The sequence below is a fragment of the Pogoniulus pusillus genome, chromosome 11, assembly GCF_015220805.1.
Source record: "Pogoniulus pusillus isolate bPogPus1 chromosome 11, bPogPus1.pri, whole genome shotgun sequence".
NCBI classification, from domain to species: domain Eukaryota; kingdom Metazoa; phylum Chordata; class Aves; order Piciformes; family Lybiidae; genus Pogoniulus; species Pogoniulus pusillus.
In genome coordinates, this window is record NC_087274.1 from 7,192,534 (window position 1) to 7,218,821 (window position 26,288).

Consider the following 26,288-nt stretch of genomic DNA (forward strand, 5'->3'; position numbering starts at 1 on the left):
GGCACCTGAGCTAACAGAGTCACCTAAGAACCACTCCTCCAGGAGAGGATTTCACATGTAAATACAGAACTACCTTAGCACAGCGAGCTGGGTGGGAATCGGGAACATGTGCAAAGGAACTCCTGCGGAGTGAGCACAGCCAACCAATCGTTTGTCTGGGGGCAGTTTCTTTGCTACTATGCGGTGTAAAAAAGCTCACCTCTTTCCCTGAGAGGTTGTTCTGGCTGTTGGCAGACGCCTGGCATCCTACTCTGCAGACCAGAAATAAAGAGGCTGAGGGGAGGAGACCACCACCTAGCGCTCTACAACTCCCTGAGAGCAGGTCCGAGCCCGCTGGGTGTTGGTCTCTTCTCCCAGCTAACAAGTGACAGGACAAGAAGAAATGACCTCAGGTTACAACGGGGGAGGGTCAGATTGGATATGAGACAAAACTTCTTCGAAAGGGGTATCAAAGGCTGGAACAGGATGCCCAGAGAGGAGATGCTGCTGCTAAGGGAGATGGTTCAGCACCAGACTCGGGAGAGTGGTCGAACCTGATGATCTTGGAGGTCTTTTTCAACTGAAACGATTTTATGATTCTATGAAAGATGATTCTAGACCTTTCTGAGCTGCAGGAGCAGAGCGCACCCCTCCGAACATCCCTTCCCTCTTACAGATCACTTCTGCTCATGTCACAACCTGCAGGAGTGGGACACAGCCCCCATCCCTGCAGCTGCAGCAGATGTAGGCTTCCACTTTAAGTGTCACTTTGCATCTCCCTGCTGAACGTTTCAGAACAACATTTGCTTTTCGCACCCCGCAGCTCTCTCTGACGCCACTCTTCACCACCCAGGGCTGACACGGGGCATGCCCCCAGCAGCAAGGGGACCCCATCCCACCCACACCAGGGCCATGGAGCTGCTGGGAAACTGGGGCTGCTCTCCTGCACCCTGAATCCGCAGAATATTTTGGTACCCTTTTCCCAGGCTCCTCCTCCTGCGACTTTCCCAGCTGCTGCTGAATGCCACCTTGACAGAGCTGATTTCCTCCAGCCTTTTCCTCCATCCGTGATGGATTACGGAGGAGCTGGGGACTCAGACTGCACCAAGGAGTTTGGGAGGGATGCTCCTCTAGCTGAGCATCCCAGAAGGGATTTTAGCTCCACCCCAGGAGCTCCGAGGGGAATAGCAACTGATTTCCCACCGGAAGGTCCCCGACTAAGCAACTGCTCTGCCAGGGGAGAGGCTGCCGGTGAGCACAGCGCAGAAGGAAGAATACATCTTTCAAAGCTGATTAAAAATAGATGCAGCATCTTGCTAATTATGCTGTGTAATTAGCATTTGTTTTCTGCTTAGCAGAAATCTGCAGGGAGAGAAGCTGAGCTGGACCCCAAGTATCTTATTTGCCTCAGGTGGGCACGGGAGGCTCACCCCATGGAGGGGATGGTGGTGATCACAGCCCATCCCGTGCTGTTCTCCCAGCCCTGGGAACTGCAGTTGCTTGCACCACCCAGGGCTGGGGGTACCGGGACAGCACAGCTTGGGTGGTCCCCACAAACCCTCTCCCCCTCTTAGCTTGCCAGCCCATCTGCAACCAGGCTGCAAGCAACAGATGACAAGATCCACAGCGATGCTGGAAATTAGGTCAGCGATAGCCTGCAGCAGATTTTAACATTTATCATCCTGGCGAGGCTCTTATGCAAGTCAGAGATGCCACAGGGCAACCCCACGCCAGCAGCCGCCCCCGGCCCGGCTGGCACAGAGTGAAGGAGGGATGCAAAGGTCTTGGATCACCCCACAAAGTCCTCTGCTGCCAGGAAAGGGAGAGGAGGGACGCAGGGTTCCATCACGCCGCTGACTCAGTGCTTGTGAAAGCCAGGGACCAGCAGCCTCCCCCCAGGCACCCAGACGCCCCCTCCAGCCTCTCAGCCCCACCCCGTGATGGGGTGGGCAAACCCCTAGGCGTGCGCGGGGCTGTGATGATTTATCCCCTCCCGTGAGAGGAGCAGGATGCCGATGCCCTAGCAAAGCCCAGAGCTACTGCACCCAGCCCCGGTTCACTCCAGCTTTTCCCCTCCAGTCCCCTCAGTACTATCCTGCACCTAGAGACTGGGCTGTTTACTTGCACCAACGTTAGATTTGCTATGGGCTGTGCTTCCCAACTGGAAACAGTTTCTGCTCCTTCTCCCTTCCCTGATTATCCATATGTTGGTGCCATCAATATTCATGAGCTCTGTGGAGGCATCCAGGGCTGGGAGAGGAGTCCCCAGCACAGCAGCGCCTGCTCACTGCCAGCCCCAAGGAGCCAGCTCTCACAGCTCAGCCTGGAGCTGGCCAAGCTGCCAGACCTCCAGGGGCAGCTGGGGCTGCCTGGCTCATCTCCTGGCTCTCTTCAGCCACAGGAGAGCTCTCTGGAGCCAGATGTGTCCACAGCTCCTCTATGCTGCACTTGGCTGAAAGTCTTCAGCCCTGATGCTGCAGCCTCGACTCTTCCTTAGCCCCATCCACGTTGTACACCCAACACCCCGGACCCCTCCCAAGGGCTGGAACGTGGCAATTGTCCTCCACACGCTTCTGCTGCAGCTCTGACCTGCTTTACCCAACTGCTTGTGTGATTCAGGAAGCAGCTTTTGCGTCCCCGGCCGCTTCCCGTGCTCCGGGAGCCGCAGCCACACGGTCCAAGCGGAGCTTGGCAGTTCCCAGGGCAGGAGGCAGGAGAACAGCAAGCAGCACGGCGGGGGGAAGGCTATTTTCAGCAAAATTAAATTTATCCACCTGCAGCGGGCAGGACAGAAGAGGCTCAGGTCGGTAGCAGAGACAGCTTCACAGCTCAGCCTGCCCAAAGGGCTTTGCCCCCCCCGAACTCACCCCCAGGCCACGGAGGAGGACTTGGCTCAGTAAAAGGCTGTGATATCGTTCTCAAGGGACTGAGAGCTCCCTGCTTCTGCCCCGGGGTGGGGGTAGAGCCCGGTCACTGCCCCCATTGCCCTGTTCTACTGCCTGCCCCTAAGGCCATAGTGGCCCCAGCGGTGTCAGTCACAAGCAACAACCACCTCCAATTAATTAGACACCAGTTTACTGCAAACAAAGAGAAACCAGGTGACATTTACCCAGCAAACTAATTGATATCCCAGCAATTTGTTGAAGAAACCTCGTTATGTGCCAGCTGGATTTCCCAAACCCTCCCAGTCCCGCTCATTACAAACGAGGCTGGTGTGCTAATCAGAGGGCTTTAATCGCGCTGCTCCCCGCCAGAGTTTTGAACAAGTTGCAAAGCTCCCAGACTTATCACAGGCTTTCAGATCCTAAACACCCTCTTAAGAATCCGTTTGATATTTCATTAGCAGGCAGCAGCGCTGGTGCCGAAGACGCCGGACGCCTCCCTTTCAAGCCAGGACACAGGCGCAGAGCTGGCTCCCAGCACCACCTCTCCTGCCTTTCATCTCCTTCCCTCGCCTGTCAGCGCAGGCATGCAGCCCTCCCTCCAGACACGCCACTGGCCTGCTTCATCGCATCCTCCTCGGCAGCGATGCAAACAGGAGCTGTTTCCACACAGGAGAGACTGCTCCAGTCAAAACATCAGCCAGGAGATGCTGGGGTGTGTGTGTCAACGTATTAGAGAATCATAGAACCACCCAGATTGAAAGAGACCTCCAAGCTCAGCCAGTCCAACCTAGCACCCAGCCCTGGCCAATCAACCAGACCATGGCACTAAGTGCCCCAGCCAGGCTGTTTTTTTCACAGTATCACAGTATCATCAGGGTTGGAAGAGACCTCACAGAGCATCAAGTCCAACCCTTTGTCACAATTCTCAAGGCCAGACCATGGCACCAAGTGCCACGTCCAACCTTGCCTTGAAGTGCCCCAGGGACGGCGACTCCACCACCTCCCCGGGCAGCCCATTCCAGTGTCCAATGACTCTCTCAGTGAAGAACTTTCTCCTCACCTCCAGCCTAAATCTCCCCTGGCGCAGCCTGAGGCTGTGTCCTCTCGTTCTGGTGCTGGCCACCTGAGAGAAGAGAGCAACCTCCTCCTGGCCACAACCACCCCTCAGGTAGTTGTAGACAGCAATAAGGTCACCCCTGAGCCTCCTCTTCTCCAGGCTAACCAATCCCAGCTCCCTCAGCCTCTCCTCATAGGGCTGTGCTCAAGGCCTCTCACCAGCCTCGTTGCCCTTCTCTGGACACACCAACACCTCCAAGGACAGCAACTCCACCACCTCCCTGGGCAGCCCATTCCAATGCCAATGTCGTGTCCCCCCTCCCCAGCTCAGCCACCTACATCAGGCAGGGCACAAGGTGGAGTCGCTGTGCTCATCGGGGGCCTCCCCTGCACAAGGTCTTGGGGAGTCTTCAGTGAATATAACATTAAAAACTAAAATGAGTAAAATAAAAATCAGATGCAGGCACTGGCTCAGAAGCACAGGCAGCTGAGTGTGAACAGCTGGGGGGAGGAGGGGGTTGCAGGCAGAGGTACAACAAGCCAAGCAGCCAGTCCAAGAAAAGCAAGGAGAAACACGTTCCTAAGGAAACATTCTGCCTTCAGTTGGGAACGAACCCAAGAATTAATTACAGGCTGATTTTATGGACTTTGTTTGGGGTTTTTAAAGCTGATCAAGCCTCCAGAACAGGGACAGAGGCACTCTCGAGTGTGCCCTTTCAGAAGGAAGCTGGCATGAGTGGGGACATGCAGAGAAGCCATTTAGAGGGCCAGGGCGAGGGGGCTGCACCTCCAGGAGACCACTCAGGCCCATTTCACCTCCTCTTCTGCTTTCCCATTCTCTTCCTTCAGCCCAGATGCAGCAGCAGGAGGCTCACTGCTGTGTCTGCTCACCAGTGCTGGCTCTTTAGCCCCTATTACACCCATTCAGAAGCCCAAGAAGTGGAGTGGGCATCTCCCCATGACCCCCAGCCCCTGCTGCTCTCCTGTGCAGGGCAATGGATGATCCCAAGCCTGGTGCAGCTGCTCGAGTTGATCTGCCCAGGTGCCTACCATGGCTCACAGCCCACCCCATGCAGGCAGATGCTGTTTGCTCTGGCTCTAGAGCAGGTGTCACAGAGAAATCAAGTCTGTGCTCTCATCTGCCCCAGAGCTCACACATGCCCTGCCTGCCACCCCACTCTCCAGCCCTCCCCAGCTGCTTCTTGGAGGTCACAGACTCAATTCTGCTCAGACCCAGCCTCTGCCCCCAGAAAGGAGACATCTCTCTGTGCACTGCAGTCCTGCCACCTTTTCCTTTAGGCTGAGCTCTGCACAAGCTGCTCCATCACCCTAATGACACAGTTCATAATTATCTCATTTGCTATTAATCTGGATGTCAAGAGAATTTCCACTCATTTGCTTTTAATTAATATGGCCTTAAAATAAAGCTAGGGGCTGGGAGGACTCTAGTAAGAGGTGTCTGATTCAGTGTTAGAGAGGATCAACACAGACCAAGAGAGTGGTTGGGGTGGAGGACTATTTACAGGACAAAAGGAGACAACTAGAGGGGAATCACAATGCTTCCTGGCCTCACAAAGGTGCCCTCTGCAAGCAGAGGCACTGTCTGCTAGCACAGACTTGTGCATCCATAGCACAAGAGGTTTCTGGATGCCTGATGGAGTTCAGCTGTCCCAGAGAGGACCAACACTAGCCAGGAACTGGGGCCCACAGCTGAGGAATGGCTTCTCTGCTGTGAGCAGAAAGGATAGAGCCAACAGCACACAGCTGCCCCAACCAGCCCTACACAAGCCAAGTGCACTGGGAACGTGGAAGGAGAACCTCAGCCAGTTGTGGCAGGAGCTCTGCAGCCTGCGGGTGCACCCAGATGATGGCTACAGCTGGACTGGGTTTGGAGAAGCATAAGGGAAAGAGCCTCTCCTAAATCTACCTGGACCAGCACAAGTTAGAAGGGAAGAGGAATAAGAACTAGGGGGGGTGGGAAAGTAGGGAAATCCCAACTAAACCTTTCCCTGTCCTCAGTATGAGTATCCCCACATACAAACCTCCAGCCATCAGAGCTCAGTCCTGCACAGGCAGCATCCAGCCTACTGTAAGCTCCAGACACAGAGAGACTGTGACTGAGTTAGACATCTGTGACCGAGCTCCTCATCTAGAATCCCTCAACGATCAGAAGAGAGCCAGACTGGAACCCTATAGCATCTTCTCTCCCTTATCAATGGAACCCTGATAAGCAGTGCACTGGCAGAGATTTCCCTTCCTGATCTCTAGGTGTCCACAAAGATCACAGAGGAAGAAGATGCAGAGAATCTGCAGCAGAACAAATCATTTATCATTTGACTGGCATGAATCTTACATCTCCCTTCCTAGCCTCAGAGGGAAAACAAAATTGTAAACCAAGAGACCATAACAGCTCTCAGGAGGCTGCTGAGAAACTCCCGTCTGGAAACACCAACACCAGGTACAGAAGGCAAATGGGTCTGGCTCCTTATGCCAGCTTAGGTTAGCATAGGGAAGCTCTTAAGCAGCTTTTGATCTGCCTCTGTATGCAAAGCTGAGCCTGACCTGCAGAAGCCAAGCTCGCAGTGAGGAGGCTCAGCATGGGGCAGCTCAGGTTTAATTAAGCCAGGGCAGGCTGTGTCTGTTGATGAGCCTAAGGCAGGACAGTCCGAAAGGGCTCTCCAACATGTGCATCTCAGCAGGGTAGGTGACTCCCTCCAGCCAAGAAACGCTTCCTGCATTAATTAACAGCTTCCTGGAGGAAGGAGCTGGCTGCAGGGCAGTGGCTGGGAGCCCTGTGGGACGCGAAGCGACCTTCTCGCTGCGTGGCTCGCCCGGGCACATGCCCTGCACCCCCGTGCTGAGCACGGGAGGCTGCACCGCGCAGGCAGAACCCAGAGGTGCCAAGAACAGCTTTCCTGCTCGCACATCCCCTCCCAGCAGCGTGTTGTCGTGCAGGGGAGGGAGCAGGCACACTCCACACCCCCAGCACGACACCAGCAGCAATCGTTTTGCAGAGCTGTCTCGGTGCCACATCTCAGCGAGAGAGCACAGCAGGCCGGCAGGGAAGCCGAACCCACATGGCATAGCCCAACAGCACCGCTCTGGGCTGTGGAGCAACTGCCTGGAGCAGAGCAGGAGGGGGCTGGTGCTACTGCCCAGCCCCTCCTGGCCCCATTGACTGAAGGAAAAGGCAGCAGAGGTGGCAGATTAGTTAAATCACAAGTAATCAGCCTGGACAACCTCCTGCAGGTGAACCTGCTCTTGCAGGGAGGTTGGATTAGATGATCTCCAGAGGTCCCCTCCCAACCCTATCATTGTGCGATTCTGCAGCTCACCCCAAAGGCACACAGCAGAGAGGCCAGAGCTGTGTTTCTGTACACTATTCCACCACATGGCCTCTTTTAACGTGTAGCCATTCAGCTAATCTCCACCAGTCATCCTTCTCATCATTGACCATGTTTATTTTTGCCAGGTAGTCTACCTGATCATTCCAGGTTGCAGCCGGGGTTTGCTGTTTGGAGTGCCCTTTAACCCAGCCTACTTTAAGGGGTCTGGATCAGCTTATCTCCAACAGCTTCTTCCAGTTATCAGCCCTCCAAACTTCTACATTTGAAACCTTCCACTGATTCGCCTCCCACTGGCAGATCCACTCAGTGGAGCAGGAATCAGTGTAAATAGTCCCTGCCCCATGCTCTGCTGCTAGCATGAGAGCATGTAGTTCCCCTACCTGTGCACTGCCATCACCTTCCTCAGTGATGGTTTGGCCCACAACAGTGAGAAGCTGAAGAACAAGCCCTCAAACCCTCTCTTTTCTACAGAGCCCACACCAGAGGATTCAATCTCCTTCCTCCAGCTTTCCATCTCCTTTCCCATTGGTTCCTATGCCCAGTTCACCAGCAGCACTGAGGAGTTACCAAGCAATGAGACCCATTCAGAGACTCCTGAAGAGTCACAGATAGAAATGTTCAAAGTAACCTTGGTGACAACAAAAGGCAAGGCTTTAGAACACAGCAGCACTGAGTTGTTGGGAACCAAAGAACAAACATCTAAACCCAGAAAAGCTGATTCCCAGCAAACAGAGAGTCAAGAGCTGTGCACGAGTTTACTTGGACACTCAGGCTCCAGTCTCTGGGTTTCTGTTAAGAGGTTTCATGCATTACAAAGCGATTTTCCCTTCCCTAGGTTATAAACCAATTAGATAAAGACCAAGTTAATCCCTTATTGTGTTCAGAGAGCCACGAGTAGACACCTAACACAGGGATTAGTCTGCTTGTTGAACTGCTGCCTCAGGTTTGGCAGTTGAGAGCATGGCACCATGCAGGGAAATGCTGAAACCCATCCCCCCAGCTCTGCAGAGAGGGCTGCACAGCCTCACCTCTGAGGCTTGTCCTCCAGCCAACTACCAAAGAGGTGATTCTGACCCACAGCCATCTGAGATCAGATTGCCTGCACACAGAATGAGAGTACAGGGACACTCAGTTGACACGGAAGGCAGCAGCAGCAGTGGTGCCCAAGGGAAGCAGTCACAGTGAGGCCTTTTGTCTCTTTTTTTCCTCCAATGCTTTGTAATTCCACTTACCTCCCAGGCAGAGGCATCTCCAGTTTCCAGCGCTCAGTGTTACCAGCTCTGGTTTTCTCTCAGGGTGACTGTACAGGCAAAAAGCCTGGAGCCCAGCAGAAGACAACCCCTAGCTGCAGATCCAGAACAGCAAGCACCTCTTGAGAAACTGAGCTCAATGTGGCCCAGCTCACATCTCTTGCTGCTGAAGCTCTACCAACCAGCACATCCCAACCCTCTCACGGTCAAGCACCAACCAGAAGCACACAAAATTACCAGTCAGGAGACACTCAACGACTTCAGCCACACAGCCAGGTCCCATCTGCTGATGAAACCCCTTTTCAGCTGCTCCACTCCCCAGAAGCCCCTCCTCTGGCACAGCTGAGACAAATTAAGTCCTTAGCACTGCTGAGGTAAATTCACAGCAGATAATGGTTTAACTCAGGATTTGGGATGAGCCTGGGCTGGTCCTGTGTCACTCCAGCACAGGCTGGGCCAAGGTAACCAGCGAGGAAAAGATGGATTCCTCTGGTGCTCTGCCCATGAGCTCTAAGTAACATCTTTTGCTGCCTACAGTCTGCCACCTATGCTTGAGTTTGGGACAGGCATCAGAAGACACAGTCCTCATGGTTTAGTGAAGTTGCTGCTTCACGTGTGGTTGGAACAAGAAATGGATGAACTGGTAGCTGCTGGGAAAGGTCCCAGAACAATTCCTGCCAGTTAGTTCATTAGTTAATGCCTCTGCCCCTGGTAATGAGAGAGGTCCTGCAGGGCTCACCCCAAAACGAAGAGAGGTTGGTTGTGCTCAAAGCCAAAGGCACCCAGCTGTGTGCTGAGATGAGTCCAGGGGATGTGGGGTTCCCAGCTCAGCAAGCCCTTGCTCCTTACACCAGAGTTGAATTTCTGGTTGCAGGGGAAGCTGCTGGTTTCTGAACCAGCTCTTTTCCCTCCTAAGAACACCCAGGCTGTGCAGCTCACCTGGTCACCCACTCCAGCTGTAGGTCATTGCTGGATCCTCTCTCCATCGCAGCTGGGAGCCTGGGGAGCAGCTTCTGCTGAGCCTGGGCAGCTCTTCATGGAGGAAGGAGGTGGCAGCACCAGGAGAGGCTCTTCCCACTACATTTGGTGGTTTCACTGGTATCTTGAGTTGGCAGTCAGCATGCTAACAGGGTTGCTTTTCAGGCTTTATCTCCATGATGTTCCCTCAAGACAGGGGACATGGTAGCAGCACAAGAGGTGCTGCACCTGTGGGACTGCACCCGTCCCCTGCTAAAGCCAGTGTCAGACACAAAGCCGAACACTTCCTCTTCCCCTGGCCTGCCAGGCAGCCCCTTGCTCCCACTCATGTCACCCGGATGGAAGGAGCAAGCTTGCACTGTGACACTTGTCCCTTCCTTGTCTCTATACACCCACATAACAAACTCTGGTGTGAAAACAGCTTTGAGCCGTCCCAGGAGATGGCTCCTTCTTAGGGTTTGAAAACTGCAGCTGCTTCTGGCCTTGTTTGTTGAAAGGTATCAGTCAGTAAGGTTTTTTGGGAAGCACCCTGTCACCACCTCTTCTCCTCATCTCTCCCAAGGACCGGCCCAACAAACCTCCTCAACAAGGTCCCAGGGGAGCCAAGATTGTTGCTTCCTCCCTTTTCCCCACTTGGGTGTCAGGGAAGAACCAATCCAGACTCTGAGCTAGCAGATGGACATGTGAAAGGGGCCAAATATCCTCTACAAACAAAGCAGCACCAAGACTGAGTTGGTGGTGAGAAAATGGCAACAAAAGCTGTTGGATAAATTTATGTTTGGCAGCATTTGAGCACAGAAGCCCTGCCCCTGAGCACCCAACTCAGCAAAATGTCCTTTTTCTTCAGGCTTGGATCTCACCCAGCCATGGGTTCTTTACACCACTGTGCCAGAGTTCTGGCTGTGTTCAAGAGCTCAGGTGCCTGCTCCAGTTTTCTTCAGAAATGGTCAGGAATAACCTGCTGGAATCAACCAGGAAGCCACACTCTGGAGGAAAAGCTTCAGCCCTGCCAACTGCATGAGGCTCACTGCATTGATCCAGGGACAGAACCTGCTGTGTGCTCTGCTGCTAAAGCAAAGCTTCACAAATGGCTTAACTTGTGGGCACCACTCCAAGTGTACTGGGCACAGAGAGCTCCCTCATGACCTGACCTTGCTCCCAGTCCACTCAGACTGCAAAAATTCAAGGCTGGAATCTGGACACCTTGTGTGTTAGGAAGACCCCCCCGGCCTCCATTCTCCTTTCCCCTGAGATAACCTTTCCTTCAGAAAGTGCTGCCCTGCCCCACGAGCCTCAGTCACTGCCAAGAGGCTGAGAGGAACACCAACTTTCATAATGCCCTTCCATCTCAAGTGTGCTCCAGCAGCAGCACAGAACAGGCTCTCACCAAGACCACCAACACCAGATCACCATGTGGCCAGCACAGATGAGGACCTACACACAGCCACCGAGACTGGGTCACTGCTGCATGGCACCAGGCACACAGAAGCCAATGACACCAAACAAACCAAAAGCTGCTCAGATACTGGAGCTCAGACCTTTGAGACTCTTCCAAAATCTGCAGCAGAGTGTTGTCTCCATCCCCTCCCTCGTGAGTCCCATGCCCACCTGAAACACAGTGTCCTCTGCCTGTCCGTCAGGACTAGCAGGAGCTCTGCGCTGGGCTTCTGCTCCCCAGAGATATGCAGAGGGAATCTGAGCACAGACACTGGGGGAAAGCTGCTCCAAAACCAATGAGAGAGGAAGTCCCTGTGCCACGGAGGTGTGCTAGGAGCCAAAATCCAGTGCTGGACTTTTAAGTCCCTTAGCCCTTCTTTGTAAATCACCTCCCACAACTGCCCAAGCTCTCAAAGGAAAGCAGCTGCAAACTTAACAAGTGCACTTCTGCTCACACAAAGACTTTTACAATGCTTAAAAATCAGCCCTGAGGAATGTGCTGTGAAAGTCATCTTTGAGGAGCAGCTGCTCTGCCTGCCCAGCAGCCCCATGCAGTGTCCTGACCAACATGGCCTGGCACTGCTCTCCCCTTGGCAGCAGTCGGTTGTCGTACTCCAAAGAATCAGAGTCTTGGTGGAGGAGAGGATCTAGTGAAGAGGTTTCTCCTGGCATCAGACTACTCATCCAGTTCAGCTTCTTTTTTTCTGCTGGGAATCAAACCAAGGAAGGATCAGAGACTTAGAAAGTAGACACCAAAAAGACTAAAGAACTGTGTCACTTGGTGAATAATGTGCTCAGGTACCAGTTTGAGTGGAATGGAGTAAGTTTAGGTTTTCAGTTGCAGACCTCCAAACTATGTGGGAGAGATTCAGCACCTGCCATAGCAGGAAGGTGTTAGGAATGAAGCCCCAGCACAAATAGGGGACACAGAGCTTGGCACTGCACAGGGCTACCCCCATGGCCTGGCCATGCTGTGCAACTGCCACTGGCTGCATGACTCAAAGAACAGAGGAGCTGCGCACAGTACAATGAGCTGCACCAATCAGATGTTCTAAGGCATCTCTTCAGCCAGGGCTATCTGGTCCCCATCCAGCCTGGTACTGGTGTGTGTCTGAGGGAACCAACAACACTCCCATGAACCACACTGAAGAGGCACCAAGGCCACCACACAAGGAACTGCTGCGCCTCAGTGGCCTGGACATGGCTTCACATGGCCCAGCGGAGCAGCCACTGGCCTACATTATGTAAGAGTTGGGGATTCTGACCCTCCCCTTACTTTCTGGAGGCAGAAAGCAGCTCCCTGCAGGGTATTTCTGTCCAACCTCATGTCACACCTGTGGGCGTTAGCTCCTCGCTTATTGCAGGTGCCAGAAATGGACCAAATCCCCAACGACCTTCCCCAGCCTAGGACAAGGAGGGAGCTCTGCAGCAGGAACGTGTGAGGTGGCATGGCTGGAGCCACCAGAAACCACCCAGTATGGAGGCAGCCTATGTCCTGATGTCATTCGAGCTCACCTTGTTACCCTGTCTGTCCCTTTAATGCCATTACTGAAGATCATTACATGAGCAGATCCCCTTTGGAGAGGCAGCTGCTTGGGCTGCCCACACACCTACCTTTCTGGACTAGAAGTTATGACCTCCAGTGGTGAACACAGCTGCTTCCGGATATACTCCCTCGATCTAATATCAGCCTGGAATTGAGGAGGAAAAGGAGTGAAAATGGATTGATCAGCCTGCCTGGTGCCTCCCCTTTGTTATCTCACCATGGCCCTGCACACCCTGATGTCAGTACATCACAAATAGCTCTTGTACGACTGTGCTGCAAAAAGGAACCTGCCTGTTTCTTTCTTTCTTTGGCTTCTGTGCCTCTCTGTGAGCTGCTTGGGAGAATAAAGGCTTAAAAATGAAGAAACAGAGAGTTCTGGACCAAACAGCCTTACCAGAGCACAGGCTGTTTCAGCAGCAGAAATGACATCTGCTGAACCCTTGCTGTTTGCTCCTTTTCTTCTCACAGGAGTAAGGAGGTGAGGCATGGAGAACACAGCTCCTGCCAGACAGTGCCTAAGGCCTGCTCAGCCCTGACCAAGCATGGCAGGATGAACAACCAAAGCACGACCCAGACTGAGCTTCCTGGGCCAAGTCCTGGCTTCAGCTGAGAACAGTCAGCCTTCAGCAGAGGATGAACTAGCACAGCTTCCAGCACACACTGCAGTGCAGTGAGCCCTGCTGCAGCAAGCACTGACCCAGCTGGCATCCTTCATCTTGCACCTACAGGTAATGATTACTTCTCATCATCCAGGCATATGACAGGCCAGCAAGGCCTTCCAGAACCTTGTTCACTGGACAAGGTGAGAGCTGCTGAGCTGCTTTTCTGCTGTGCTGTATTCCTGCACCACAACTGGAACCCCTCTTTGATGAACCCTAGCAGCAGAGACAGACTGGAGGAGACCTGGCAGACTGAGGGTGCTTTCATCCTCTGAACCGACCCAGTTCACATCTTCCACATGCAGGCACCTCCACATGCAACGCTGGAAAACGGATCCAGCAGCTAAGTTCCTTCATAGGCCTTCCCCAGCAGTGATAGCTCTGCACTGTCTGGTGACAGAGGGATGTCAGAAACTCGTGGGCAGGGTAAGCCTTTCTACCCTCAAGAGGACACACTCCAAAAATTAAACCAGCTCTTCCACTGAACCAACAGAAGCTGCTCCACCACCCTCACAGAATGGTAGGGGTTGGAAGGAAGCCCTAGAGATGATCTAGTCCAACTCTACGAAGGGACCACAAGCCATGATCATGTGCAGATCTGTGCTGAGAAGTTTCTGTGCATCAGCAACATGCCCACAGATAAAGACAAAAGAAATGATTCCATTTCATCCCAGGACTCTGCCCACTCCTCTATTACTCGAGATCTTCCTCATGCCCTTTGTCAGAGCTATCAAAATCTTTCAGCCTGTGCTGATGTCCAAAAGCAGTATGTCCCCTGGCCCACAGAAGGTTCCTGGGAGTGCCAAAACTATTTGTAGGCTAAGGCTACAAGTCAGTTCTGCATGAGACACTGGCTCAGAAATCCCTCCTCAGAAGGTGAGGAACTACACTTTATCAACCTGTCCCAGAGCAGCAGAACACCCCCATGGACTGCTGCAACAACCTGCAATGGCTACTCAGTGAAACAGCAGTCGTGGCCCAGGGACTCCCACTGACACTGCAAGCATGAGCAGGCTGCAGCACTGCCAAGATCATCCATAGTCTCTGCAGGGGTGACACACTGTGATGGTCCCAAAGGATCTGCTCTCCATGAGGATCTGTAATTGAGAGGGGGATCAGGGCTATGAAGATTTGGGGAAAACAGCAATCCAGGAGGCAAGTTGTTAAGAGGGATGAAAAGACAGAAGCTGGCATTGCCCCTTCTTGTACCCATCCCTTTCCTTCCTCTGTTCTAACAGTTGTATGATGCAGCAACAGATGGAGAAGTGCACCACTTGTCTGCTGCACATCCTTTTCCTTAGGCAAGAGCTTGGCTCATCCTGCCTGTGAGACGGATGGGCTGGCTGTGGGATGGCAATTATGCAGCTAGAGCAGGTAAAAACATCCACTCGGGGCAAACAGAGACAAGAGACAAGCACATCCCTGGCTCTGTCACTTCTTGGCAGCAGCTGCAAGGCAAGAGACTGGCACACCTTTCACACCGTTGGGACAGTCTTTGGGTTGCTGGGATGGGCCAGGAACCCAAAGACAAAGCTACCAAGGAAGACACTGGGAGCACTTTATGTGCCAGGCCACATCCATGCTCTGGGGTATGCTTTTAGGACCAAAATCAAAAGGAGTAAATGTTGAGACTTTACCAAATTCAGGGTTTACTGCCCTCCACATCTGAAATTCATCTGGAAGCCATCACTCAAACCAATCTTCATGCATGTTCCCAGTTCCTTCTTTCCTCTTCTGAGATGCTCTCCTGTGGCCTGAACCCTTGCAAGCTCCCCAGGAAAACCAGGCTGCTGTCTTTTTAGGCTATCAGGTAGTGCCAGGACTAGGGGGAATGGAGCAAAGCTGGAGATGGGGAGATTCAGACTGGATGTGAGGAGGAAGTTGTTGAGCATGGGAGTGGTGAGAGGCTGGAATGGGTTGCCCAGGGAGGTGGTTGAGGCCCCGTCCCTGGAGGTGTTTAAGGCCAGGCTGGATGAGGCTGTGGCCAAGCTGATCTAGGGTAGTTCCAACCCCATGGCAGGGGGGTTGGAACCAGATGATCCTTGTGGTCTCCTCCAACCCTGACTGATTCTATGTCTCTTCAGCACGGCAGGAGAGCAGGTGGGCAGAGTGGGCAAGGAGAGCACTAACAAAAATCTCAGGAACTACAGAGAGCATTGCTGGATGTTTCCTGGATACTCTTGTCCCCCAGAAGTGTTATTGCTCAGATCTCCAGTGCTGCACCAAAGTAGCAGAAGACTCTTTGATGCATGGAGATGGATCCTGGGTTCTTGGATAATTCTGGGAAGTGGCAGCTGAGTTTTGTATTCCCTCAATGTTTGGGGTTTGTTTTTTTTCTTCCCTCTTTTAAAAGGAAACCACTGCTATGCCGTGACATTGGAGAGCAGCTGCTGTGCCCCACCTCAAAGGCTGAGCATCTCTTTCCACTTACAAAGCAGCATGACCTTCCCAGCTGGAAAAGCTTCACAGCGTATGATGATCATGCTAATAAAGTGGGTTAACACATCCCCAGTGGCTGTCCTTGAAGCATTTGCTACTCTCCATCGCTGTTCTACTTCTGAAGAGTCTCTGCTCCACCTCAACAAGCTCCTCATCACCACTTCATCCCTGCAGCTCCTAGGCATACCTCTCGGGTGGAGGCTCTGCCTGCTTGCTGCTGGAAACACAGCGCCACAACTGCTTAACCATTCTGCCAGCTTGAGAATGAGTTACATAAGGAGTGGTTTGTTTGGGAGAGTTTTTCCTCCCTTCTCTCTATAATTGGACAGTTTCATAACTGAACTGACAAATAACTTTGATCACTCTTCAGGATAAGAGATTATGTGCTGCATTTTATAACAAGGGAAGGAGGTTGTTCAATAGAGTCCCTACTGAGAGACCAAGGTAGCAAGAGCCACAACTACAAACTCTTCTTCTAAGGGAGAACAACTCCAGCTGATGAAATAAGCTAATGCTTGATTAGGTGGCAAGTTTCTGGCCAGTCCTCACTCCTAGCACAGTGCTGAGAGACAGCTTAAGCCAGAGCATTAAGCCAGAGGCTAATCAATAAGATGGATAACTGTCCCGTAATAATCCTCACAGCTTGCTGCTATTTTCAGAGGGGACTAGTGCTGGCTTTAGGGTGTGAATTGTTGCTCTGCCTCTTTTGTGAGGGGTGGTGGTGATCTCTGTGTACACAGCAAGCTTGCAGTGGGGGTTACCTCTGAAGGGAGTCAAGAGTCCTAGGGGTACCAGCTCTTGATTTCCCTGCTGGGCAGTAGAAGCTGTTCACACACAGCAGAGAGGTGATGACTTCTTTCTCAGCTCTCCTAAGGGCGAGTGGTTACAGTTCAGATGGAGTGACCTGCAGAAATTCACAGCCATAGGAAGGCTTACTTCTGTCCTTCTCAGTGGGCTAGAGCAACATCAGGCTGCTCCACCAGCTACATCCTGAGCCAGCAGGAACCTGCTGGGCAAGGTGCCAGCTGGAGCTAAAAGGATCATCAAGTGAACTGGAGGCTGGTGTCGAGCCAACCAGGAACCTGAAAGAGTGAGAGCAGAAGAATCATTCCCAGTGCAATCCTTGGCAGCTGGAGAGTGTTAAAAGCCTCTGCTTCCCTGCTGTGCATGGGGATCCTGGGGCTGAGCAGGCTTGGAGCCTGGGCAAACACCAGTGAGGGGTTCTGACCTCTGCCAGAAGCAGGCAAGGACAGCTGCTCTCAGGAGGGCTTGGGATTGTTTCAGTGCCACTCAGCTTGAATGCTATGCCTGTTATTCTGGGATGACAGCTCCTGCTTACCTCAATCCTTCTCTGTGTAGCTCCAAATGACCAACTTTCTGCAGAAGAACCTCAAAATTGCACAAGGTGGCTGGGCAGAAAGAGATCATCTCCACGAAAGCAGAACTGCCCCAGCCTGGCCTTACACTTACACATGGAGTAAGGACTCTACAGGATATCAGTACTGATGGGTAGGTGATCAGGAACTTCCCTCTGCTCTCTCTGAAAGATGACTTCCACCTGCCTCACAGCCTGTGGCAGGTACAATCACTCCTTTGGCAGCATGACCACACTGTGGGCTGAATGCAGAGCAGAGCGTTTCTGATCACTGCCAAGTGCTGCAGGCCCAAGAAGCACAACACAACATGCCTTCTACCGACTGGCCAGCCATGCCTTGAGGAAGCAGAATGCTTAGGTTGCCACAGCAGCTGCACAGCATTGCACACACTATGGCATGGTACTGTCTTCATACAAGCTACAAGCTCATCCTTGAGAAGTACGGGCAGCTGAGCTCCCTTGAGGGCATTACACTTCTTAGGCTACCAGAACTTACGAGCTAAGAGCTAATGATCCAGAAGCCTTTCATGATGCTGGGAAAGCCATAAGCACATCACCCATCATGTCTGCGAGCTCATCCTGGGGACAGAGCATAGCAAAATGGCCAAGGAAGTCATCCATGGCAGGAGTCCTCACAGTCTTGCACCTCCTAACTCCAGCTTCAGATGCTCAAGAGCTTCTGAAGGACTTCCAGCCCTGCCCAGTGTCAGGATGTGCAACCACTACCAAAAAAGAGGAACTGTGAGAGAGACAAATCCCATGGAAAGCTTTGGGTGTCCTTATCTGCTGCTGTTCTTCTGCCTGCACCACTGCAACCACTGCTGCCATTCCTCTATCTCCACCGCAACCGCTGCTGCCATTCCTCTATCTCCACTGCAACCACTGCTGCCATTCCTCTATCTCCACCGCAACCGCTGCTGCAGTTCCTCTATCTCCACTGCAACCACTGCTGCCATTCCTCTATCTCCACCGCAACCGCTGCTGCCGTTTCTCTGCCCGCACCACAACCACTGCTGCCATTCCTCTATCTCCACCGCAACCGCTGCTGCCGTTCCTCTGCCCGCACCACAACCACTGCTGCCATTCCTCTATCTCCACCGCAACCGCTGCTGCCGTTCCTCTATCTCCACCGCAACCACTGCTGCCGTTCCTCTGCCTGCACCACAACCACTGCTGCCATTCCTCTATCTCCACTGCAACCGCTGCTGCCGTTCCTCTATCTCCACTGCAACCGCTGCTGCTGTTCCTCTGCCTGCACCACAACCACTGCTGCCGTTCCTCTATCTCCACCGCAACCACTGCTGCCGTTCCTCTGCCTGCACCACAACCACTGCTCCGTTCCTCTGCCTGCACCACAACCACTGCTGCCGTTTCTCTACCCACACTGCAACCACTGCTGCCGTTTCTCTACCCGCACCACAACCACTGCTGCTGTTCCTCTGCCTGCACCACAACCACTGCTGCCGTTCCTCTGCCTGCACCACAACCACTGCTGCCGTTCCTCTGCCTGCACCACAACCACTGCTGCCGTTCCTCTGCCTGCACCACAACCACTGCTGCCATTCCTCTACCTCCACAGCAACCACTCCCTTTTGGACTTCTAATGCTCTGTGAGGAGAGTGACAACAACTCATTCCTTTAAAAGTCGTGGTTAGAGAACTGAAATCTCAGTACTTAAGATATGTGAGAGAGTTGGAAATGAAAGGAGAGTGCAGAAAATCTCCAAGACACTTCCCTGTCTCCGAAGGGAATGCTTTCCCCTCTCCTCTGAACACGCTGATCTGCAGTGCTAGCTCAGAGCTCTGCGGAGGCATCTGTCCCTTGCTGGAGGAGATTACATAAGAGCCATCAGCCTACTCCCGTCTGGCAGGTAGTGCTGGATGAGATCAGAAACTCCAGCTCTGGAATGGATGCTTCAAGGTTTGTTTTGCTCTGAGGTGTTAAAAGATTTTTGTCTAGTTTCTAACTGCAGACTCAAGACTCTGTTTTCAGAAAACAATGCAGTCCCAGTGAGGAGCTTCTGTGGGCAGGGACAGCATAACTGCCCTCAGCAGGATCATCTCAGAGCTGTTCCAAGGAGCTGCAGAGCAAAGGTGGCCAGACAGTGAGCAGCAGAGAAGTGCAGCAATGCCAGTGGTGCGTTCCATAGACATTGCTTGGGCCCAGCTCCCTGGGCAGCCACTGGGGCTGGCCTGCCCGAGCCCCTCACAGCAGAGTGACCCCCAGAGAAGAGAAGCACCTGTCACCATAGAAGTCCCAGAAGTTTCATGCTTCTCCAGATCCTTTTCTCAAGCCCTGCTGCGATTTAACGAGTCCGAAGCTGAGCTTCGGTGGCATCTGCGGCTCACTGACAGCGATCCAGTGCTGTCACCTACTGGCTGGCTGTCGCCCAGCGCCTGCAGCTCCTGCGGAGTGCAGCAGCAGGGAAAAAAGCCCAGAGGAGCAGCACTGCAGTCTGTGCTAGGCTCCAAGTGCCCAAGGAAAAGTACATTTCCAACTCCTCTGTATTTACAGCAGCATTAGAGGAGTTGTCTGCAGTGAGGAACCAAGAAATCAGTCAGGCTGGGTCTGCAGTAAGGGCTGTGTGCTTCTGGGCACTGCGTCAGAAAACCAAGCAAGGAAGAAAGATCAGTAAACAGCACAACAGGCTGAGAACAGGCCAGTAAGAAGGGTGCCAGTTGCAGGACTGACAGTTGCCAATGGGTGGCAAACTGAGGCTCTCAAGCATGGCCATGGACGTGGTATCCAGAGACCTCTCCACTGCCAGCTTCAGGCCTGCCTTCTCCCCTTCCTCAGCTCCCTGCTGCCATACCTGACGGATGGGCTCTGGGATGCGGTACCGGCAGCAGGACTTGACCAGGCGCAGGGCTGTCTCCAGGCACACTCTGTGACCCACAGAGACATAAAGTGGCTTAGAGCTCTTGTCGTAGCTACGCAGGGCCTGTGCATTGAGACAAGAGAGAGAAACACTGCAGAGGCTCATTTTAACAAATGCAGAATGGCAGATGAAGTGTAAGCTAGCCAATGGCCTTCAGAAGGTGGGATGCCTTTTTGACCCTCTTCTGCTTCCCACCATCTCTTCCCAGGAACTGTTTGCCCTTCTGGACCCCTGTGGCCTTTCCCCAGATGCCTCACACAGCTCTGGGAAGTGGCAAGACTTGCCAGAGCAAGACTATGGTGAAATACCAACAGACACAGGAATTTTTCACATCTGCCTGTTTCCTGGGCACCACTCCTGAGCCAGGTGCTCCCATATCACATCTTGGTGAGCTGCTACAGAACTGGCATCTCTCTGGGGCTCAGAAATTGGAGCCACAGACGTGGATGGAACGTATCCAACACCCAAACTGCCAGCTCCTCCTGCAAATAGGTGAGCTCACAGAAAGGGGAAAGCTGTGTCACTGGGCACACCATGTCCTCCTGAACTAATGTCACAACATCCTCCAGTGCTCCCAGCTACACATAACCTGACAGTCAAGTGGGCGGGAATCTCCCTGTGACTTACCATGCCCAGGACTCCCCCTGAGGTGCCTGTCAGTGGGAATGAATCTCCTCCCTTCTGCAGGGAACGTATCTAGGGATAAACACCCACAGTCAGCTGGTTAGGAAGGACTTGTACATGGCTGTCCCAGTTCTCTTGGGACATTAAAGAATGGGAATAAATTCCCAGCCCAGCCTAACCTGCTCTTTGTGCAGCTCATCCTTGACCAAGCCATCCACTTGTAGGAGGTTCTTGGCCACTCCAATGCATGGTAGATCTGTCAGGACTCCAAGGTGACAGGCCACACCAAATCCTGCCAACAATGAGTCACTCTAACTGTAGGACACCAGAGAATAGGAATCTCAAGCTGTAGCATGGGGATACTGAAGAGCAGGACTCTCCAGTAAAGTCCTACCTCTGGGATGGAGCAGGCCATTACCATCCACAAGAAGCACCTGGAAAAGCCAAAAGCCAAATGTTATTTCTTGTGCACTGATAGCCACTTCAATTAGCAAATAGTGATGCTGGCCCCATGAGAAAGCAGAAGTGTCTCAGTCCTCTCCAAGAGTCTTCCTGTGTTGCTGTGTACAACAGCCTGTCCATGATCAGCAGCACAAGCTGTTGGTGGCTCTGAGAGCTCTTCCCGAGTGCTGCACACAGAACAGGACTCCTACTGCCCAGAGATCACAGAATTGCAGGATGTCAGGGGTTGGAGGGGACCCAAAGGCATCGTTGAGTACAACCCTCCTGCCAGAGCAGGACCACACAATCTAGCTCAGGTCACACAGGAATGCATCCAGACAGGCCTTGAAAGTCTCCACAGAAGGAGGCTCCACAGCCTCTCTGGGGAGCCTGTTCCAGTGCTCTGGGACCCTTATAGGAAAGAAGTTCCCCTTTGTGTTGAGATGGAACCTCCTGTGCTGCAGCTTCCATCCATTGCTCCTTATTCTATCCCAGGGAGCAAGTGAACAGAGCCTGTACCCCCCTGCCTGACCTCCAGCCATCAGATGTTTATAAACATTTACTAAATTCCTTCTCAGTCTTCTCTTCTCCAGACTAAAAAGTCCTGGGTCCCTCAGCCTCTCCTCATCAGACAGTGCTCCAGTCCCCTAATCATCCTCATAGGCCTCCGCTGGACTCTCACAAGTGGATCCCTGTCCCTCTTAAACTGGGAAGCCCAAAACTGAAGGCAGTACTCAGGATGGGGTCTCATCAAGGCAGAGTAGAGATGCCTGACTACTCTTAGTTTGGCATCTCTACCTCTAAGGAAAGGGCAACAGATACTTCAACAGGACTCTGACACCACACCTACCAAAAGAGGCAGGTAATGAGGTCTCGGGAAAGGAAAAATCACCTTTCAGCAGTACTCTTGCACCCTAATGATATCTCAAGTAGAGACAAAAGAAGTATATCACACCTGAGGTTTGAGCTCGGGCTTCTCCTGCTCAAGTCTCTGAAGAGCTTCCACCAGGAAAGGGACCTCTCGGAAGGCCAAGAACCCTGCCACGTACGGGGCGCTGACAGCCACCATCCGGTAATCCTCGTACAGCACCTGGGAGCAACAGGACTGTGCAGAGACAACCACCTCCAGCACTCTGCTGGTCGCTTCCTGGCTGTTTCAGAGGCATCTCCTCTGCTTTACATCACCTGATCTCATCTTTTATTTTTCCTTTTAATAGTCTGCTTCTGACTCTCTCCCACAAAGCCCCTGGATTGCGTCACTGTGCCCAGAGAAAGTGGGTGGATAATGGACTGGTGACAGAAGAGGGCTGGGCATCACCTACCCTACCCTGCTTGACAGCAAAGCCCTTGAAACAAAACTAGGGCAGTTATTCAAACAGACAGTGGGGGCCCTCAAACCTCACCCAGTCAGAGCATTATCAAAGGGTGTCTGTCTCCATGCAGGGATGGGCCAAAAGAAGCCCTGTAAGGCAGGACAAAAACGCTGATTGTATAGGGCAAGTCAAGAATCAAGGCAGGATCTGAAATTCAGATCCCAACAGCCAGCATCAGACTTCATTTCTCTGCTTCTTACAGGCTTTATAGTTTAAGGATGATTTTTAGATCATTTTGAAAACTGGGAAAGAGACCAAAAATCTTTATTAACTCAAGTAAAACAACTGTGGGATGTGGGATTCGCGGTGGTTTTGAAGAGGCTGCTATGTGTTGCATCCCATATTGTCAGTTGATCACCAGCAAGAACTAACAAACAAGACACCTGCTGTTTGAGCACTACAAATGGTCCTTTTTGTCTCCAGACTGATTCCTTTCAGTATACAACTACACAAGTTCAAGTTGTCCATACCTGCTCAGAGACTACACCTCACAGTCACAGAAGCATCAGGGTTGGAAGGAACCCCATGGATCATCGACTTCCAACCCCCGCACCCCTGGGGGTGGGATACCCTTCACTAGACCAGGCTGCCCAGAGCCACATCCAGACTGGCCTTAAAAACCTCCAGGCATGAGGCTTCCACCACCTCCCTGGGCAACCTGTTCCAGTCTCATCACCCTTAAGGATGAAGAACTTCTTCCTGATATCTGACCTAAATCTGCCCTCCTCTAGCTTGGATCCATTTTCCCTAGTCCTAGCACTACCTAACACCCTAAAAGGTCCCTTACCAGCTTTCTTGTAGCCCCCTTCATATACTAGAAGGTCACAATATGGTGTCCAAACTGAACAGCCCCAACTCTCTCAAGTCTGTTCTCACAGTACAGAATCATAGAATCAAGCACAATGGAAGAGACCTCCAATATCATCCAGTTCAAGCTAGCACCCAGCCCTGTCCAATCAACCAGACCATGACACTAAGTGCCTCATCCAGCCTTTTTTTGAACACCTCCAGGGACAGTGACTCCACCACGCCCCTGGGCAGCCCATTCCAATGCCAATCACTCTCTCTGGGAAGAACTTCCTCCTAACATCCAGACTAGACCTCCCCCATGCACAACCTGAGACTGTGTCCCTTGTTCTGTCCATCCCTGATCATCCTCGTGGCCCTTCTCTAGCACCTCCAGATGTTTCTTGTCACAGGGGCTCCAGAACTGGACACAATACTCCAGGCAGGCTCTCATGAGAGCAATGTAAAGGGGGAGGAGAATCACCTCCCTTAGCCTGCTGGCCACACTTCTCTCACAGTATCACAGTATCAACAAGGTTGGAAGAGACCTCACAGATCATCAAGTCCAACCCTTTACCACAATTCTCAAGGCTAGACCATGGCACCAAGTGCCACGTCCAGTCCTGCCTTGAACAGCCCCAGGGACGGCGACTCCACCACCTCCCCGGGCAGCCCATTCCAGTGTCCAGTGACTCTCTCAGTGAAGAACTTTCTCCTCACCTCCAGCCTAAATTTCCCCTGGCGCAGCCTGAGGCTGTGTCCTCTTGTTCTGGTGCTGGCCACCTGAGAGAAGAGAGCAACCTCCTCCTGGCCACGACCACCCCTCAGGTAGTTGTAGACAGCAATAAGGTCTCCCCTGAGCCTCCTCTTCTCCAGGCTAACCAATCCCAGCTCCCTCAGCCTCTCCTCGTAGGGCTGTGCTCAAGGCCTCTCCCCAGCCTCGTCGCCCTTCTCTGGACACGCTCAAGCATCTCAATGTCCCTCCTAAACTGGGGGGCCCAGAACTGAACACAGGACTCAAGGTGAGGTCTAACCAGTGCAGAGTACAGGGGCAGAATGACCTCCCTGCTCCTGCTGACCACACCATTCCTGATGCAGGCCAGGATGCCACTGGCTCTCTTGGCCACCTGGGCACACTGCTGGCTCATGTTCAGGCGGGTATCAATCAGCACCCCCAGGTCCCTCTCTGTCTGGCTGCTCTCCAGCCACTCCGACCCCAGCCTGTATCTCTGCATGGGGTTGTTGTGGCCAAAGTGCAGCACCCTGCACTTGGAGCTATTGAACCCCATCCCATTGGACTCTGCCCATCTGTCCAGGTGGTCAAGGTCCCGCTGCAGAGCCCTTCTGCCCTCCAACCCAGCCACATCTGCCCCCAGCTTAGTGTCATCTGCACACTTGCTGATGACTGACTCCATGCCCTCATCCAGATCATCTATGAAGATGTTAAAGAGGATGGGGCCCAGCACTGATCCCTGAGGGACGCCACTAGTGACTGGCCGCCAGCTCGATGTGGCACCATTCACCACCACTCTCTGGGTCCGGCCCTCTAGCCAGTTCCTAACCCAGCACAGAGTGTTGCCATCCAAGCCATGGGATCCTGCAGCCCAGGATATGGTTGACTTTGTGGGCTGCAGACATACACTGTCAGCTCACACCGAGCTTCCCACCCACCAGCACCCCCATCACAGCATTCTTTGATTTACCAACTTGCAAGCACGCTAAAGCTATTCCTCAGTGCCTTGACAATTCCTCATAATAATCCTACAAACCCCTGGCATGCAGGAGTGGTTTGCGTCACATCTTCCTCAGCTTACGCCTGAACCCTCACAGGTGGTTTGCTCTCTCTTCACCTTCCTTGTGAATTCAGGGCCAGAGGTTTTGTAGGGCTTACATGTGAGAGCTCACTGACGACGTGCTGTGAGGCACAGGAGGGAATGGCCTCTGTCTGCGTTTTCTATGCACCTCCACGCCCCCGAGGTGTGACTCTGGTCACCTGCTGTTACCTCAAGGGCTGGGTAGCTGAGCACGACCAGGGAAGCACAGGCATGGGTGTCGTCTCCTTTGACATAAGACAAGTCCACGCCTCCCACTCTCTCCAGTCCTGCAAAACTGGAATCCCTCTGCCACTCCTCCGTGTCCTCCTCAACCACGCTGGCCTTTAGCTGGGCCTGCTCTCTGGTGGAAGACAACAGGCTGCAGTGAAAACGGTGCCGTTCCTCCTCGGCTGCAGACCTCTTCCCACACCAAGATGCTGCTCCATCTCTCTCAGCGCCAACTGAACCCCACTGCAGGGCTGCGCTGTGCCCCATGGCTGCCAGGTAAAGGAAGAGCCCACAGATGTGAGCCAAGCAACATGGGGCTGGGGTCCTCTCAACATGGGGTTACAGGACCCCTCCCCTCTCCCCTCTGCTTTCATCCTAGAGTCACAGAATTGGTTAAGTTACAAAAGTCCTTTAAGACCATGGAGTCCGACCACTAAGCCAACACTAATCCATGTCCCTCAGCAGCACGTCCTGTGGCTGCTAAACCCCTCCCTAGCTGGAGGCTCTCCCACTTCGCAGGGCCGAACAACCTTCTCAGGGAACGAACTGTTCCATATGTCCAGCATAAGCCTCCCCTGGCACAACTTGAGGCTGCTGCCACTTACCCTGGCACTTGGTTCCTGGGAGAAGAGACTGGTCCTCACCCTCCCTCCAACCTCTTTCCAGGGAGGGGAAGGTCTCCCCTCAGGCTCCTTTTCCCCAGACCCCTCAGCTGCTCCTCACACGAGGCGCTCCAGATCCTTTACCAGCTCCACTGCCCATCCCTGAACACTCTCCAGTACCTCAGGATCCCTTCTGGAGAGGGCCAAACCCGAGCCCAGCACTCGAGGCGCGGCCTTGCGAGCGCTGAGAACAAGCTCTGTGCCCCGAGGGCCGCGGGTGAGCGGGGCAGGGAGGCGAGGAGGGCCCCGGGGGAGGCCGAGGAACCCATCGCACCGCGCCCGGCACCCAGGGGCAGAGAAGCTGCAACATCCCAGACCCCGCCGCTGGGCCGGGCCGAGGCCTCCACCGCGCACTGTCGCCATGGCTACCGCCCCGCGCATGCGCGGCCCGCGCCGTTACCGTTCCCAGCGGCGGAGGGTGGCGTCCGGCGGCGGCTCCGCCGCGGGCCCCGCCATGGCGGCACCGGAAGCTGGTGTCACAGCCTAGCGCCCCCGCCCCGGGAACGCGGGCCCAGAGCGGCCGTTCCGGGC

At 53.4% G+C, this 26,288-nt stretch overlaps 1 protein-coding gene across 6 annotated transcripts; it reads right to left on the bottom strand.

Moving 5' to 3' along the window:
- Positions 1–11,377: 11,377 nt before the first annotated feature.
- Positions 11,378–26,277, bottom strand: ENDOV (endonuclease V). 6 transcript variants are annotated; one of them, XM_064150763.1, is made up of 9 exons: positions 26,158–26,277; positions 25,057–25,228; positions 21,850–21,984; positions 20,848–20,887; positions 20,633–20,745; positions 20,457–20,525; positions 19,764–19,892; positions 12,547–12,623; positions 11,378–11,636 (listed from the first exon to the last, which is right to left on the bottom strand). In XM_064150763.1, exons 1-9 carry the CDS (start codon positions 26,211–26,213, stop codon positions 11,609–11,611), a joined length of 819 nt encoding a protein of 272 aa, XP_064006833.1. In that variant the 5' UTR covers positions 26,214–26,277; the 3' UTR covers positions 11,378–11,608. The 6 variants fall into 6 exon arrangements, with proteins under 6 accessions (XP_064006833.1, XP_064006832.1, XP_064006835.1 ...); XM_064150762.1 differs by having other exon boundaries at positions 11,378–11,639; XM_064150765.1 differs by lacking the exon at positions 21,850–21,984 and having other exon boundaries at positions 11,378–11,639.
- Positions 26,278–26,288: the final 11 nt, after the last annotated feature.

Excerpts from the sequence above, each read along its gene's own strand:
- ENDOV (XM_064150760.1), bottom strand. The coding sequence starts at position 25,362 with ATGGGGCACAGCGCAGCCCTGCAGTGGGGTTCAGTTGGCGCTGAGAGA. Across the intron at positions 19,893-20,456 it reads CAGGGGGAGTCCTGGGCATG|GCCCTGCGTAGCTACGACAA; the intron begins GTAAGTCACAGG and ends CTCAATGCACAG. Across the intron at positions 12,624-19,763 it reads TCCCAGAGCCCATCCGTCAG|GCTGATATTAGATCGAGGGA; the intron begins GTATGGCAGCAG and ends CCTCAATTCCAG.